This window comes from Carassius gibelio, chromosome A13 (genome assembly GCF_023724105.1).
Source record: "Carassius gibelio isolate Cgi1373 ecotype wild population from Czech Republic chromosome A13, carGib1.2-hapl.c, whole genome shotgun sequence".
NCBI classification, from domain to species: domain Eukaryota; kingdom Metazoa; phylum Chordata; class Actinopteri; order Cypriniformes; family Cyprinidae; genus Carassius; species Carassius gibelio.
This window is the reverse complement of record NC_068383.1, coordinates 17,014,616-17,027,541: the sequence shown is the minus strand read 5'-3', so window position 1 is coordinate 17,027,541 and position 12,926 is coordinate 17,014,616. Positions and strand designations below refer to the sequence as shown.

The following is a 12,926-nucleotide window of genomic DNA, read 5'->3' as shown; positions in this document are numbered from 1 at the left end:
AGAGTTGATCTGAACTTGCTAATATATGTAAGGGATTGTGTAAAATCAACCTGTCATTACTACACAATAAGTCTCTTGATAATAACTGTCTGACTGTACATTAGAGCACTTATTATCATTTAAGTAGACATGAAACATTGATTTGAATTGAAATTAGTATTTTTATTTGATAAGAAAGAGAGTGAAAGCTAGATAGAGACACAGCTATAGGAAATTATATCTTATAAATCATTTTATATATATTATAACTGTCATATTATATTGTCATGTTATATTTGAGCAATGAATGCCACAACTGTCCAATCATAACCAAGTATTTCGGACAGCTATTTGATCAAAATAACTGTATACAAATCATTCTATGCACTATACCATTTATACGTTTGGTGTCAGTAGATTTAAGAAATTGAGACTTTTATTCTGCAAAGACACATTTAATTCAAAAAAACCATTGAAATCAAATGTTATTTCAAGAAAATATTTCTAATTCAAATGTTGTTTTAAACTTTATATAAGAAATGTTAAAACAAAAATATAATGGTTCACACAAACATAATAAGCAGCATCTAAATATTATATTATAATATCTAACCTATGGAAGAATCACACAAAAGAAATCCTGAGTTTTATCTGTGCTCAAGTGAGCTCCACGGACCCCTGAATGTGCTTGTGTGGTCTGCGCCTCTCACTTCTCACCAAACAGCACCACACACACACACACACACACACTAACATTTAAGTTGGGGTTGCATCTTCTTTTGTTGGGGGATGCAGGGTGCATGGCGTACCCCTCCCTAAACCAAAAATATTCCCCCATGCAGACCCCTCACCCCCACCCCTGACGGTCTGAAGCACCGCTGCATTGTCTGAAGGGCCAAGACAGGCCGCTTGTTGCTTGCCGTCTGTCTGTGTGCGCACAGAGCTCAATAACGGCTGCCTTTAAACGAGACAGACAACTGTAAGAAATAAGACGTCTTCCCTCCTGTCTGCTTTTCTCACCTTTTATCTGCTCAGCCCTTGTACTTCATCTTTTTTCCTTTCTCTTTCATGTATTTAAAGCTCCTTTCATTGCCGCAAAATCTTTATATCTTAACTGCTGCCTGCTTTTTTGCTTTCATGGAACTGTTTTGTAGGAGCCCAAATGAAATATTTTATGAAAATGTTATTAAGTATATATATATATATATATATATATATATATATATACACACACACACATATACACACACACACATACACACACACACACACACAAGTATACATACATATTAGTATTATTACATAGTTCATATGTATTTATTGATTAAAAAGACAATGTAATGGCATTCATGCTCAAGAAAACCTGTTTTATTCAGACAGGAGGAATAAATGAGCTGTGGGTTTTCATGTTTCCATATTTTTTTAATCTGTTTATGATGCTCAGGATCAATCAGAGTTTATGTTTATATAATTTTCATTTTTTTTTGTCAATGTTTAACCTTCCTGTTCTGTTGAAATCGACTATTGTTATGCTTGGATGTCCCAAAAACCTACACATTGTGTAACAATTCTAATAGCAATTTTTAAATTAACCCTCAAATTACTTCAATATGTTGACTTAATAAACACCTACAATCATAAAACATAAAGAGAGTTTTCACAGAAGTGCCAGAAGAACCATTTTGGTTTTCCAAATTTCCAAAGGCTCTTTCAGGGAACAGTTCTTGAATTTATTTGTATTTTTTTGGTATGAAGAACCTTTTAATAATCTTAAGAACATTTTGTGGAATAAAAATATTCCATGGATGTTAAAAAGGTTAAATGTAAAAGAAATGTGAAAACAAACAATCAAAACTTACATCAAAATAAACAACTGGCAGGAAGGTATATATTGTGTACACCCAGCTAATAATTTTTTGAGGGTCTCTGAGAGCCTAATCATAATTAATGTAACACGGAAGACAACATTTATAATTAATTTAATTGATAATAATTTCTCATAAGATTAGGAAGTGTCATTAAACCTGACATTATAATCTTATTTCCAAACAGAAGATGAGTGTTAATGATGTTCAGTAAATGCACTCAGTTCATAGAGCACAGAATCTGCTGTGAAACTTCTTTGAATGCCAGCAAACAGAAAGGTTTTTCCTGTCTGCGCCCCTCTAATGTACATTATATATTTGGAGCTGGTCGGCATTTGGTGAGGTACTGAGCAGCTACCTGCGTGGGCAGAATCAGTCATACCTGAGTGCAATGCTGCACTATTGATGCCATGTGTGTCCTCCCCGAGTACGCTGGCATGCGGCTCCTGCTAACTTCTGCGGTGGAGCTACATATAGAAGCCCAAGCTGGTAACACACTCATCACATCGAGCCCACTACCCTTCGGCACATCCAAATGTTTCCACAGCTGCCCCTTTGTCTCTGCTCCTCCAGCAAACAAAGGACAGATACAAATTAATGACCTAAATTCATAGTAAAAAAGCAAAGAGAGAAAACCATCATGCCCTCGCAAAGCATCAACTGTCCGTTCCAACCAGATGTTAGATGCAGATTTGTATGTAAATGTCACAAATCAAATTGCAGCTCTCGGAGAAAATCAGCCAAAGAGTGCACAGTATTGTCTAGAAATACAAAACAAAAACTTCTGAATAATACAAGCGGAAATGGATCTTAAGTCCAAAACAAGTTTGAAAACTAAATCTTGCACCAATTACAAGGAGGTGCCGTATGTGTGTGTGTGAGGAAGGGGGGCAGGCTTACAGCACGGGACCATCTGTGGCAGTGGCCTGTTGAGTAACGTTCGCTGACTTAAAAGTGGTCAGCCTTTAGTGCATCTGTAGGCCAGGTTTGCCGAACAGTGAGACATTAGATAAAGCTGATTTGTTTGCTGGAAAACTGTACTTGAGGAGCTTTGGAAGCAGCCTGTGTGTGTGTGTGTGTGTGTGTGTGTGTGTGTGTGTGTGATGCAGGGGGAGGGGTTGGTCTTCGTACAAGCTGCTGCACATTTTCCCAGGTCCAACCCACGCCTTTACTGGAGCAGCAGCCAGACCATGTAAGACTGCTTACACTCACACACACACACACACTCATCCGGGCAGTATACTCAATCCACAGACCTAACGCACTGGAAAACATGTTTCCACCCACACGAGCATCTACAGTAAATAAGATTATTGAACTGAATGTAAAAACACAAACACCGTCACACCAATATGCACGTCGTCATTGCTCTGGCAAATCCCGCCAGAAGTTTTTCTGACAGAAAAATGGCACGGAGAGGTTAAGGTTCTTATAATTTATTGCAGTTTGCACACAATTTAAAAATTTCACCAACAGCACACCAAAAGTACAAAACTAAACAGCCTCATAATTGACTTCCCTTGAGAAAATGAAACATACTATGATTGTCAAAGCTAAATGTCTAAATCCGTAAAAGGAACAATGTCAACATAGCAAAAAAAAATCTCAGAAGGGAAGCAATTACATGTAAAGTCAAATCTTCTTCTTCTTCTTCTTTCTCACACCCAGACAGCGATTGTCCTTGAATTCAAGAGATATTGATTTTCTTCCCCATACTCATTAGCCACCAAGTCTGAATTTGACTGAGTTGTTCTTCACACTGGGGTTCCTGGGTTTCAAGTAAACTAAAGGGGTGTCTAATTTATGGATAAGCTTCATAGGCCATTTCACAGCTTCATTTCCACTGAACAAAAAAAATAAAATAAGTAAAAGAAAGTCATCCAGTATTCCAGCGACAGTTTCCAGTTTTCACCCTCTGAGTATAAGTTGATAACAGTAGTTTAAGGCGGTCAAGTACAATAGAATCCAACAAAAAAAACTAAGAAAAAGAAAGCATAGAAAACAAATCAACCCTACAGTTGATATTTTTTTCTGCCACATTTTAGAGTGCAAAAGGTAAAAGTACCTCCGTGCAAAACGCCATGAGGGGCATGCGCTGTTGGCAAAGCTCAACCTTTTCACTAGCCGTTTCACCAGCCAAATATATGGCGGGACAGTTCCTGAGGCCTGCGCACTCCTGTCCTGCTCCAAACATGTGCGGAGCCCCTGGCCCTCTCTAACTAAAGAAGTTCAAGCATTTCAGCACTATGTGAGTGACTGGTCTATGTCTTCAGTGCTAAGCCATATGTTTTTCATTTTTCTTCCCCTTTAATTTCTCTGGATTTGACAATGAAATCGTTTTTCGTGAAACCAACAAACAAACAACACTAACAGAATTTTCACATTAATAAAAAAAAAAAAACTTTATATAATTTTGCAAATGAAATTACTTTAAAGAAGAAAAAAAAATAACATTATTAGAATAAAATTTTTTCTAAATTACAAATGCTGCAAAAAGTTAACAAAAGAACAAATCACAAATTTGTAGATCTTCTTTCAGTGTAACAAAGTCAATTCAATTAGGTTAATAATTAAGCATATACATTTTTATAAAGGCCTCTTTTGCACATCATTCTAATTTCATTAAACTTCAAAGGTGCAACCAACCTTGCCAAACACGTTTTAGTGATAAAAAAAAAAACTTATGTATTGAACACAAACACACGCACACAAACCACTCAGATCCGAGTGTCGAGCTTTATGCTGTTTAAAGATCCTTCAGCTTCTCCAAATAGATGTGCGCTGCTGATGACGCCCATAAAGAAGAGCTGTACCATCAGCCACACAAATGTGTCTTCATGGCAAACGAATCTGAAGCAAGTGCCAATTGAAAAGATAAATAAATAAATTACAAAACAGAGCCAACATGATTCAAATGAAAACAGACAGTAAACAGGACACGGAGACAAACAGCAGTTGAGGACCCAGCGCACAAGGAGATGATAAGAGGAGCCACGGTAGCCTTCTGAACAATAAACATAGCCATTAAGCCTCTGCTGACACCTGGCCCCTCGTTAACCTCCGAATCCTACAGTGAGCCCCAACCGAATTGTGTCGCGTGTGTAGATACTGCAGCCTCACGTCAGTGCACTTCCACAATCTTCACAGCCCAGAAAAACCACCTCACCAGAACCCCCGATTCATTCTCTAATGAGAGGAAAAAACTCAAATCTACCAAGGAATCAAATGAATTAATTAAAAATACACTCTCTGATGCAAAACAACAACAACAAAAAAAAAAAGAGTAAGTTAAATAAAATTCATGCAATTTCTACAGCGGTAATATTAAAGGTACTTTTTTTTTTTTCCCCAACAGACAGGTGCCCTGACTGTCATGAATCAGTCAATTACAGTGTACAGCAATACAGCAAGTCACATCTTTTTCAATATACAGGTCAGACATCATGCAACAACAGATTCGGTTTTAAAAATGAAAAAAAAAAATAAAATAAAAATCGCAATAAAACACTACAGAAATCTCTATAAACGCAGCCGATGCCAAAACCGACCTCAGTAGCAAACGAGTGATGTAGAGAGACTGCAACTAAAATGACTTCAAATCATATTAAGAAAGGATAGAAAAAATGCGGCAACTGATATGAAAAAGGAGGCTGTACATTGCATGAGTGCCTTGTTTGTCTTCCATCAGTCAAGTTTCCTATAACGAGTCAAAAATGTACAAGAGCTTAAGTAACGTGAGCTTAGAGCTTCCTCGTGGGATTTAAAGAACTGACCTGCTCACACACTATGTGTGCATGTGTGCGTATGTGCGTGAATACACGGCCACAGTCACACATCAGGTATGTTACCTGCAAATTATAGTAGTGCACTATATATACATACATACAGTGCACTATATACACACACACTCACACACATACTCAAACAAGAGGCGAGTGTGCACAGGTAAATATATGACAATAGTACCCGTTTAGTGTTTACTTAGTTTAAACTCCTCTGTCTATTACCTGAAATCTTCATATGCTTTTCATGGCAGATGTTCCTTGATATTTAGGAGCATTTACAAAAACTGTAAATTATATAAACAGGTGAAAATCCCAGTGAATCATTTTTTTCTGTCAAAGTTGGTTACTGAGACAAGCACCCATATTTTTAAAAACCCAAGGAGAACAGGAAAAAAAAGAGACCCTAAAGAGACAAGAAAATATATTAAAAGAAAATCAGTAGCAACATTTTCATGTGCTAGTAAAGTGCAATTCAACAAGATTTGCAATGTACATACAAGAAAAATGACTGATTCAGACCCTTCAGCCGTCACTTCACCCCACTCTTACCTTCACCTCTCTTGCCCCAAAAAAATGCCACTCAGATCTCTCTCATTAAATTAACAAGCAGTTCAAACAGTCTGCTATCAGTTTAGCTTTCATTTCCACAGTTCTTGTGAACTATCTTCCAGTGCCCAGTCTCTGACCGTGGGTAGATTGAGCGCCTCGCTCTTGACCGAGAGCGAGTTGACCAGTTCACAGTGGAACTTGCGGATGTGTCGGTACAAGTCCCCTGACTGTGTGAAGCGCCGCTCGCACCACTTACAGGCATGTGGCTTCTCGCGTGTGTGCACGACGGCATGCCGGCTTAGGTTGTGCGAGTACTGGAAGCTCTTGCCGCAAGTAGTGCATGTGTAGGGCTTCTCACCCGAGTGCGTCCGCTCATGGCGCTTTAATGTGTACATGCAGGAGAAGGTTTTGCCACAGATGGAGCAGGTGGGGACATTGACATCGCCGGTCGGCTTGGACCGCACGCCTTCCTGTTCGCGGAAATGTGTGCTGAGGTGGATCTGCAGGATGTGTGGGCTGGGGAAGACCTTGTTGCACAAGGGGCACATGAAGATCTGAGTATGTGGACCCCCCAGCATGCTGGAGACGTAAGGCAACAGGGAGTTCTCAACCCCCGCGGCCTCATGTGCTCGCTCACTGTCCCCTCCTAAGACATCGGTGTCATCGTCGCCTCCTTTGTCGTCCCGTACCAGCTCACTGGCCAGCGAGGCCTCACGCAGGGCAGAGAGGTGAGCCTCCAGGCCCAACCTCCGTTGTGCAATGAGGCTGATGTGGTTCCCGTTGGTGCTGGGTGGCTCCTTGACACCGCTGTGCTCCATCTCGTAGTTGCCACTCACCATATCATCATCATCCGAGCCCATGTCCTTTTCCACCTTGACTTGAACCAAGGCATTCTGGAGGTTGTCTGGATTCACAGAGCTGCAGAAATAATGGTTGCCAGCAATGGTCTCCCCTGGACCTCCGCCCAGACTGGACTTCACAGAGAGGTCAAGCACACAATCGGTGTCAGCAGAGACTCTCCGAGGCACCGTTGAGCGATGGGACAGGGAGCCGGTGGAGCTGTTGGGGCTGCCGGCAGGAGATTTGCCAGCGTCGGGACCGTGTGTTTCCGCCTCCCTGGGGCTAGTGGTGGGAGACACGGTCCGGTCGGAAGGCAGACGCATCCACATGCTTCCCGGCTCCTGAGGGCTGTCCCGTTTGTTCTCCATGTCCTCATCGTCGCTCTGCAGCAGGTCGGCGGTGGCCGGCCGGCCCGTGCTTCCACCTTCCGAGAAGCTCTCCACCTTGTCCGAGCAGCTGGAAGCATCCTCCTCCCGCTTGGTGCTGTCGGCCTCGGCTGTGGCCTTCTGCTTGAGCTTCTTCTTGCACACCTTGACAATGTCGTACATGTGGAGGAAGCTGGCAGCAGCCAGCACATCCTCCACTGGAAGCGATTTGAACTGGAGCTTTCCTTCATACATGAACTCAAGCAGAAGAGCGAAGGCCGGGGCTGTGACAATGTCGCTGTTCAAATGAACAATGTCTCTTTTGTCTAGCTGGTCCTTGTAAAAGAGGTGGAAGTACATGCTGCATGAAGCCAGCACTGCACGATGGGCTCGGAACTGGGCATCGCCGACCAGCACAGTGGAGTCACAAAGGAATCCCTGATGCCTCTGCTCGCTCAGACACTGTAGCAAATGTCTGCTGTGGTCTGGAAACTCCATGCTGTCTTCATAACCTGCAAAAGACCACAGATGTTAGTGAGGTCCGCTAGAACAACAATTGTTTTGTCTGCAGCTCTGTGTGGAACTTCTCTCTTTCCCACCGCTCCGCCTCCCCCCCCCCACTCTCTCTCAGTGCATGCACACAGACATACTCTCACACTCTAATTCTCCCTCCACCCCTCCACCCCTGTGGGAACACTGGAAAAATGTTCACCACAGTTCTGACATAAAAGGATTATAAAAAAAAAGCACATGCAAAAAGTATAACATCACCGATTATATATTAGTCTAGTTGCATTTTCCTCAAATGTGCACTTTAAAATACACAATAGTGCGTTTACGATTACATTTTACCTGACCCTTTTAATTAAAAGTTTAAAAGCATGAGACCTGGGAAATCAATGCAAAAATGTAAATGAAAAATATCTAAATTGTCAATTAAAATTAAAGCAATACAGCCTTGATCATCCTATCAGAATCGTTCTGGTATAATCAGGTTCCACAGATGTCTGCGCGAGACAATCTTTCCTGTTTTTCCTCACTCTGCTCCCGGAGCAGTTATTTATAATAACCCACTTTGGCCAGGACGCTGAGTATAGGTAACAGGCTTACAGGTACACAAACAGCTCACCATCATGGGCACACTGCATAAGTATACCAAGTACCATGATCTCTAAGGGTACGAGAACTGAGGTAGCAGAACATCAGGACTTTGTGACGGGCGCGATCAAAGACAGACAGTCTGCAAATAAATGACGCACTAAAAAAAATTTCATATGAAAAATATTACACAATTTACAAACTAAAAAAAGTTTAAAAGTAAAATAAAATGCAAAAAAATATGAAAGCACACCTGTTACCCGCGAAGATCGTTCCCGTCTAAAAAAACGCTCCAGCGTCATGTTCAGCCAGCGGACTTCAATGAACTCATTTAAATCTGATTGGGATAGCAAGCCAAAGCCCCCCACCCCACCCCAAACAGCGTTCAGACCTTCATTAATGAGGGGCTTATAGGGGGACAGGGGGGTAACAAACCTCTCGCCAGCCCTCTCTTCCCCCTTTTCCCCTCCCAAAATCTTTGGAGAAATGGAACATCCTCCCCAAAGAGGCACTCCACAGCAGATTTACAATACAATCACTTTAAGTGCCCCATAGTCCACATCAATCCTAATCCTTAAGATGGCTAAAAATAAAGATTGCAGGACAGCTCGCAAGGTAGCAGCGATCAAATTAGGAGACTGGGAGGACAGAGAGGGACGGAGAAGGAGGCTTATGAACATCTGATCCAGCTGACTGAGACCATATGGCAGCTGCTGCCCAGATAAAGAGATTAAGACTAGGAGGAGTGCGATTACAGCTGTCTAGCCAATTCAGGCAGCTCAAATCTGCAAGTTCTAAATTAGTTCTTACAAACAAGGAAAAAAGGAAAGATTTGAGCAAAAAGACTGACGAAGCGACGATTTGAAGAACGCACGATTATATAAAGTTGCAGATTTATTTGGCCAAAAGCATTTCTGCATTTTCGGCTGCTTTAAAAGATTAGGAATTTGGTTTAAATGGACCGAAAATCGTATTACTTAAAAGAAAAACAGATTTGAACAAATTAGCAGCATATAAACACAGGATTTTCTAGTTTTAAATCTACAATACTATAACAAACTACACTAACAACGCCACTCTCTACTGTCACAACAAAGCAACAATTTGCCATTGAGAATGAAGTAACGGAAAACAAGACTTGCAAACAAACAGAATAATGAAACGCTTGCCTGGAAACCTCTTCATGGCAACAAAAAGTGTCACTGGTTACACTACACCAGCTCGAAATCCTTTACTTCCCATTTCACACACACTGATGGCAGACGTGCAGAAAGACTTAACAAGAGCTCCCTATTCAAAACACATCCCTGTTGCCCGGACCCCCCCGGTACAGTACCTGCAGTACGCATCAACTTGATTAAGTCCACTGTTGTGGTAGCGCCGGCTGTAACTCCCTTCGCCGAATCAATGAAAGGGTAGAGACACGAGAGAAAGAGAGAGAAAATCAAACTGTGAGGGACAGATGCAAAGTGGAGGAGATGTTGGAGGGGAATGCGATGCCTCCTCCTGCACACAGATCCGCACACCCACTAACTCCCAGTCTGTGCGTTAGAAGAAAAGACTGGGGGATGGCAGCCTGTCAGCTGCTCTGACATCATGTTCAGATGGAAATGCTACCTCCAGCTGTGCTCCTTTTAGTGCCATATGCTACTCCTCTACACTCTTGCCACCAGCCTCTCCTTTATACAACTTTGTTTCTCTTCCCCCCCTTTAAAAAACGGGAGGAAGGGAAGTGTTGTGAGGTGATTCTGTAGAAATCTAGCCAATTCCCCCCTTTAGTTGTAATCTTTCAGTAAAGAACAACTTGGAAATGAGTCCGTCTGAAAGCCGACACTTTTTTCTAACCTAGTTTCCTGCACTGAGAATTTAAATACCCTTAGTTTTTTTCCCCCTCTCTCCTTCCAGTAACCATAAACAAAGGCCAGCACAGCACATTTGCAACTGACAGATCCACGCAGCTGATATTGTTTTCGACTTCTTTATGGTTCACTGGCTGCGCCATTACCGTCATTCATTTTACTAACCCTTTGGACAACTGACTGGGGGGGGATAAGAAACAATGGGAACAATCATACAGGCCTTATAAGTGTGGTTCAAACAAAAGGCACTGTACTCCGCATTAGGACTTACTTCTTATGCATCTCACTTATATTTGTGTTCATACTCAGAAACTTCTTCAGTGCGAGCCAAACAAGAGTTTCCTGTTTACCACCAAAATCAGCAAAAACAAAGATACACAATTATAATCTGAAGGATGTCACACTCATGAATATTAACAGAATATTTAGTTGCTGTTTTTTAAACTCACTGACATGCACGACTATTTTTAAATGCATAAAAACTACAATAATAAAATTTTTACTGCATCTGTCAAGTACATTACACTTGGTCTCGGTGGGTTTTAAACTAATAAGAGCTGTTCATCCCATATGTACTTGAACGATTGGGCTTGTTTATTAATAATACTACGTTATTTGGTGTGCAAAGCATTTAGTAAACATGAGGGTAAATGGAAATACCGTGACACGTCAACGTGAACTTGTTTTCGAACCTGGGAAGTTGTCCTGAAAGACTGCCAAGTTAGCCCCTTCTTGAACTTAAAAGCCACGATGCAAAATAATTAGACATTAAATAAAACAAACTACGAGTCCACCTTGGTAGGAAACGGTATTATCGCAGGCTACTCCTACACAAACACATACACAGCACTGCCGACGGTGTTTCTCTGGATCCTGACCCCGTACGTTCAGGAAAGCTAGCTTGTGTGGCTAACAAATAAAAAGTAAGCATTCAACCTGCAGTGTTACAGTTTTGCGGCAGGCCACGATGCCACGCGCTCGAGCAACTCATTCTGCGCGTAAAGACCGACAGACGCGTGAAAAAGATCGTTACTTTTCCCCATAACAATCCAGTCCGTGCCTCCAACCGCGCTTTCATCTCCTTAAAGAGCACCTCGTATCACAGACACTTACAGACAACCAGCTCCAGCGTCTTCCTGCTTCCTCCGTCTAATCCTCTCAGCGAGAAAAACAACTCGATTGACTTTCAACAGCTTTCCATAACAACCTGCAGTGGCAGGAAAGACGGAGCAGGCGAGCGGAGCGACGAGAGCTGCGGCAGCCAGATGTTTCCGAGCTGTTGCTACTACTCTCCTGTAAAGAGGAAGCGCTTGACTGGCAGCGCGCAAGCCAATGGAGGAGGCGAAAAGAAACGCGAAGGCAAATTGGAAGCTGCCGCTGAGGGGGGAAGAGGGAGGGATGTGTCTCTCTCGGCGTAGGTTGACACCAGGCAACAGTGAGAAAGCAGAAAAAAAAGGCCGAGTGAGCGAGCGGGTTCCTCGAGCAGACTGGCGCAGCGCGCGGATCGAGGGACATTGCGCAATGTTACGTGGGTACTGTAGTCACGGGCCGAGCAGCGGTGAAGAACAGGTGCACTGCAACCTCCTCCAGCGCCGCGGAGAGATACACAGACACAGGGCCACTTAAAAACATGTTCTAACTGAGGAACAGAGGCACGAGTGTCTGATGTAACTCTAGATTTATTACTACAAAATAAAATGAAAAGAAACAGCCGAAAGTGAAACATTACATTTGAGAAGTCTTATAGCCTAATTTCTAAATATTTGGAGTAGGCTAGGCTACAAAATAGGGCGGATGAAAAAAATACTTGGGCTATTATAATTAGTTAGCCTACATGTTATTACTCTTGACTATTATTATTATATGTAGTAGTAGTAGCCTAGGCTAGTATTATAATTATTTGAAATATTACCAAGGTGTTTTTTTTTCGCTTTAATTGCGAGATCACTAATAGCCTGCATTCATTCACATTTCATTCGGCAAACAGCATTACTGCATTATTGAAGTTAAAAAGAGCATTGGCAAATTTTTATTTTATTTTATTAAATTAGACCTAGATTAATTTGGGTAAAATTATAATGCTGTTTGCCGCAGTGAATATGGTTAGGCTACATAAATGTTGTGCTGTCGCTATCACCGCTATCTTTCTTTGGAAAAATAAATATATAAATTATTTTTCATTAATTAAATGTATTTAGATTAATAAATAGCCTACAATTAGATAAAGAAATAAACAAATGAATGAATGAACGGATAATTTGATGAGAAATTACGCTGAATAAACTTTCGTGCGCTTACGTGCCATAGACTATACTGTTTGTGTGTGAGATCACGGCGTCAACAGGTGAAAGTTTGCAATGCTAAGTATGTGCGATGGTCCACAGATGCGCGAAGTTCACTCAGGAGCTTGTGAACACAGTCACGTGTTCGGCGTGTTTGGCTGCTGAACGCACCCGCCCATCAGCATCCACGCTCCCACACTCGCGTCCCAGTAAACTAATTGGCGTTACTAATACATTTCAAAACAAACCACTATCCTACTGGTACCGGAATCTTGACGTAACAGCATTAGAATTTAATGCAAAT

At 41.8% G+C, this 12,926-nt stretch overlaps 1 protein-coding gene across 3 annotated transcripts; it reads right to left on the bottom strand.

Annotated features, from left to right (window-relative positions):
- Positions 1-3,264: 3,264 nt before the first annotated feature.
- On the bottom strand, positions 3,265-11,838 carry LOC128026323 (zinc finger and BTB domain-containing protein 18-like). 3 transcript variants are annotated; one of them, XM_052613339.1, is made up of 2 exons: positions 11,454-11,838; positions 3,265-7,895 (listed from the first exon to the last, which is right to left on the bottom strand). In XM_052613339.1, exon 2 carries the CDS (start codon positions 7,879-7,881, stop codon positions 6,268-6,270), a length of 1,614 nt encoding a protein of 537 aa, XP_052469299.1. In that variant the 5' UTR covers positions 7,882-7,895; positions 11,454-11,838; the 3' UTR covers positions 3,265-6,267. The 3 variants fall into 3 exon arrangements, with proteins under 3 accessions (XP_052469299.1, XP_052469297.1, XP_052469296.1); XM_052613337.1 differs by lacking the exon at positions 11,454-11,838 and adding an exon at positions 9,818-11,439; XM_052613336.1 differs by lacking the exon at positions 11,454-11,838 and adding an exon at positions 8,735-9,807.
- Positions 11,839-12,926: the final 1,088 nt, after the last annotated feature.

Bases quoted from the DNA above. Each gene is read 5' to 3' on its own strand.
- LOC128026323 (XM_052613336.1), bottom strand. From the start codon at position 8,783: ATGACGCTGGAGCGTTTTTTTAGACGGGAACGATCTTCGCGGGTAACA. The intron at 7,896-8,734 runs GTGTGCTTTCAT...GGTCTTTTGCAG, and splicing joins ACGATCTTCGCGGGTAACAG to GTTATGAAGACAGCATGGAG.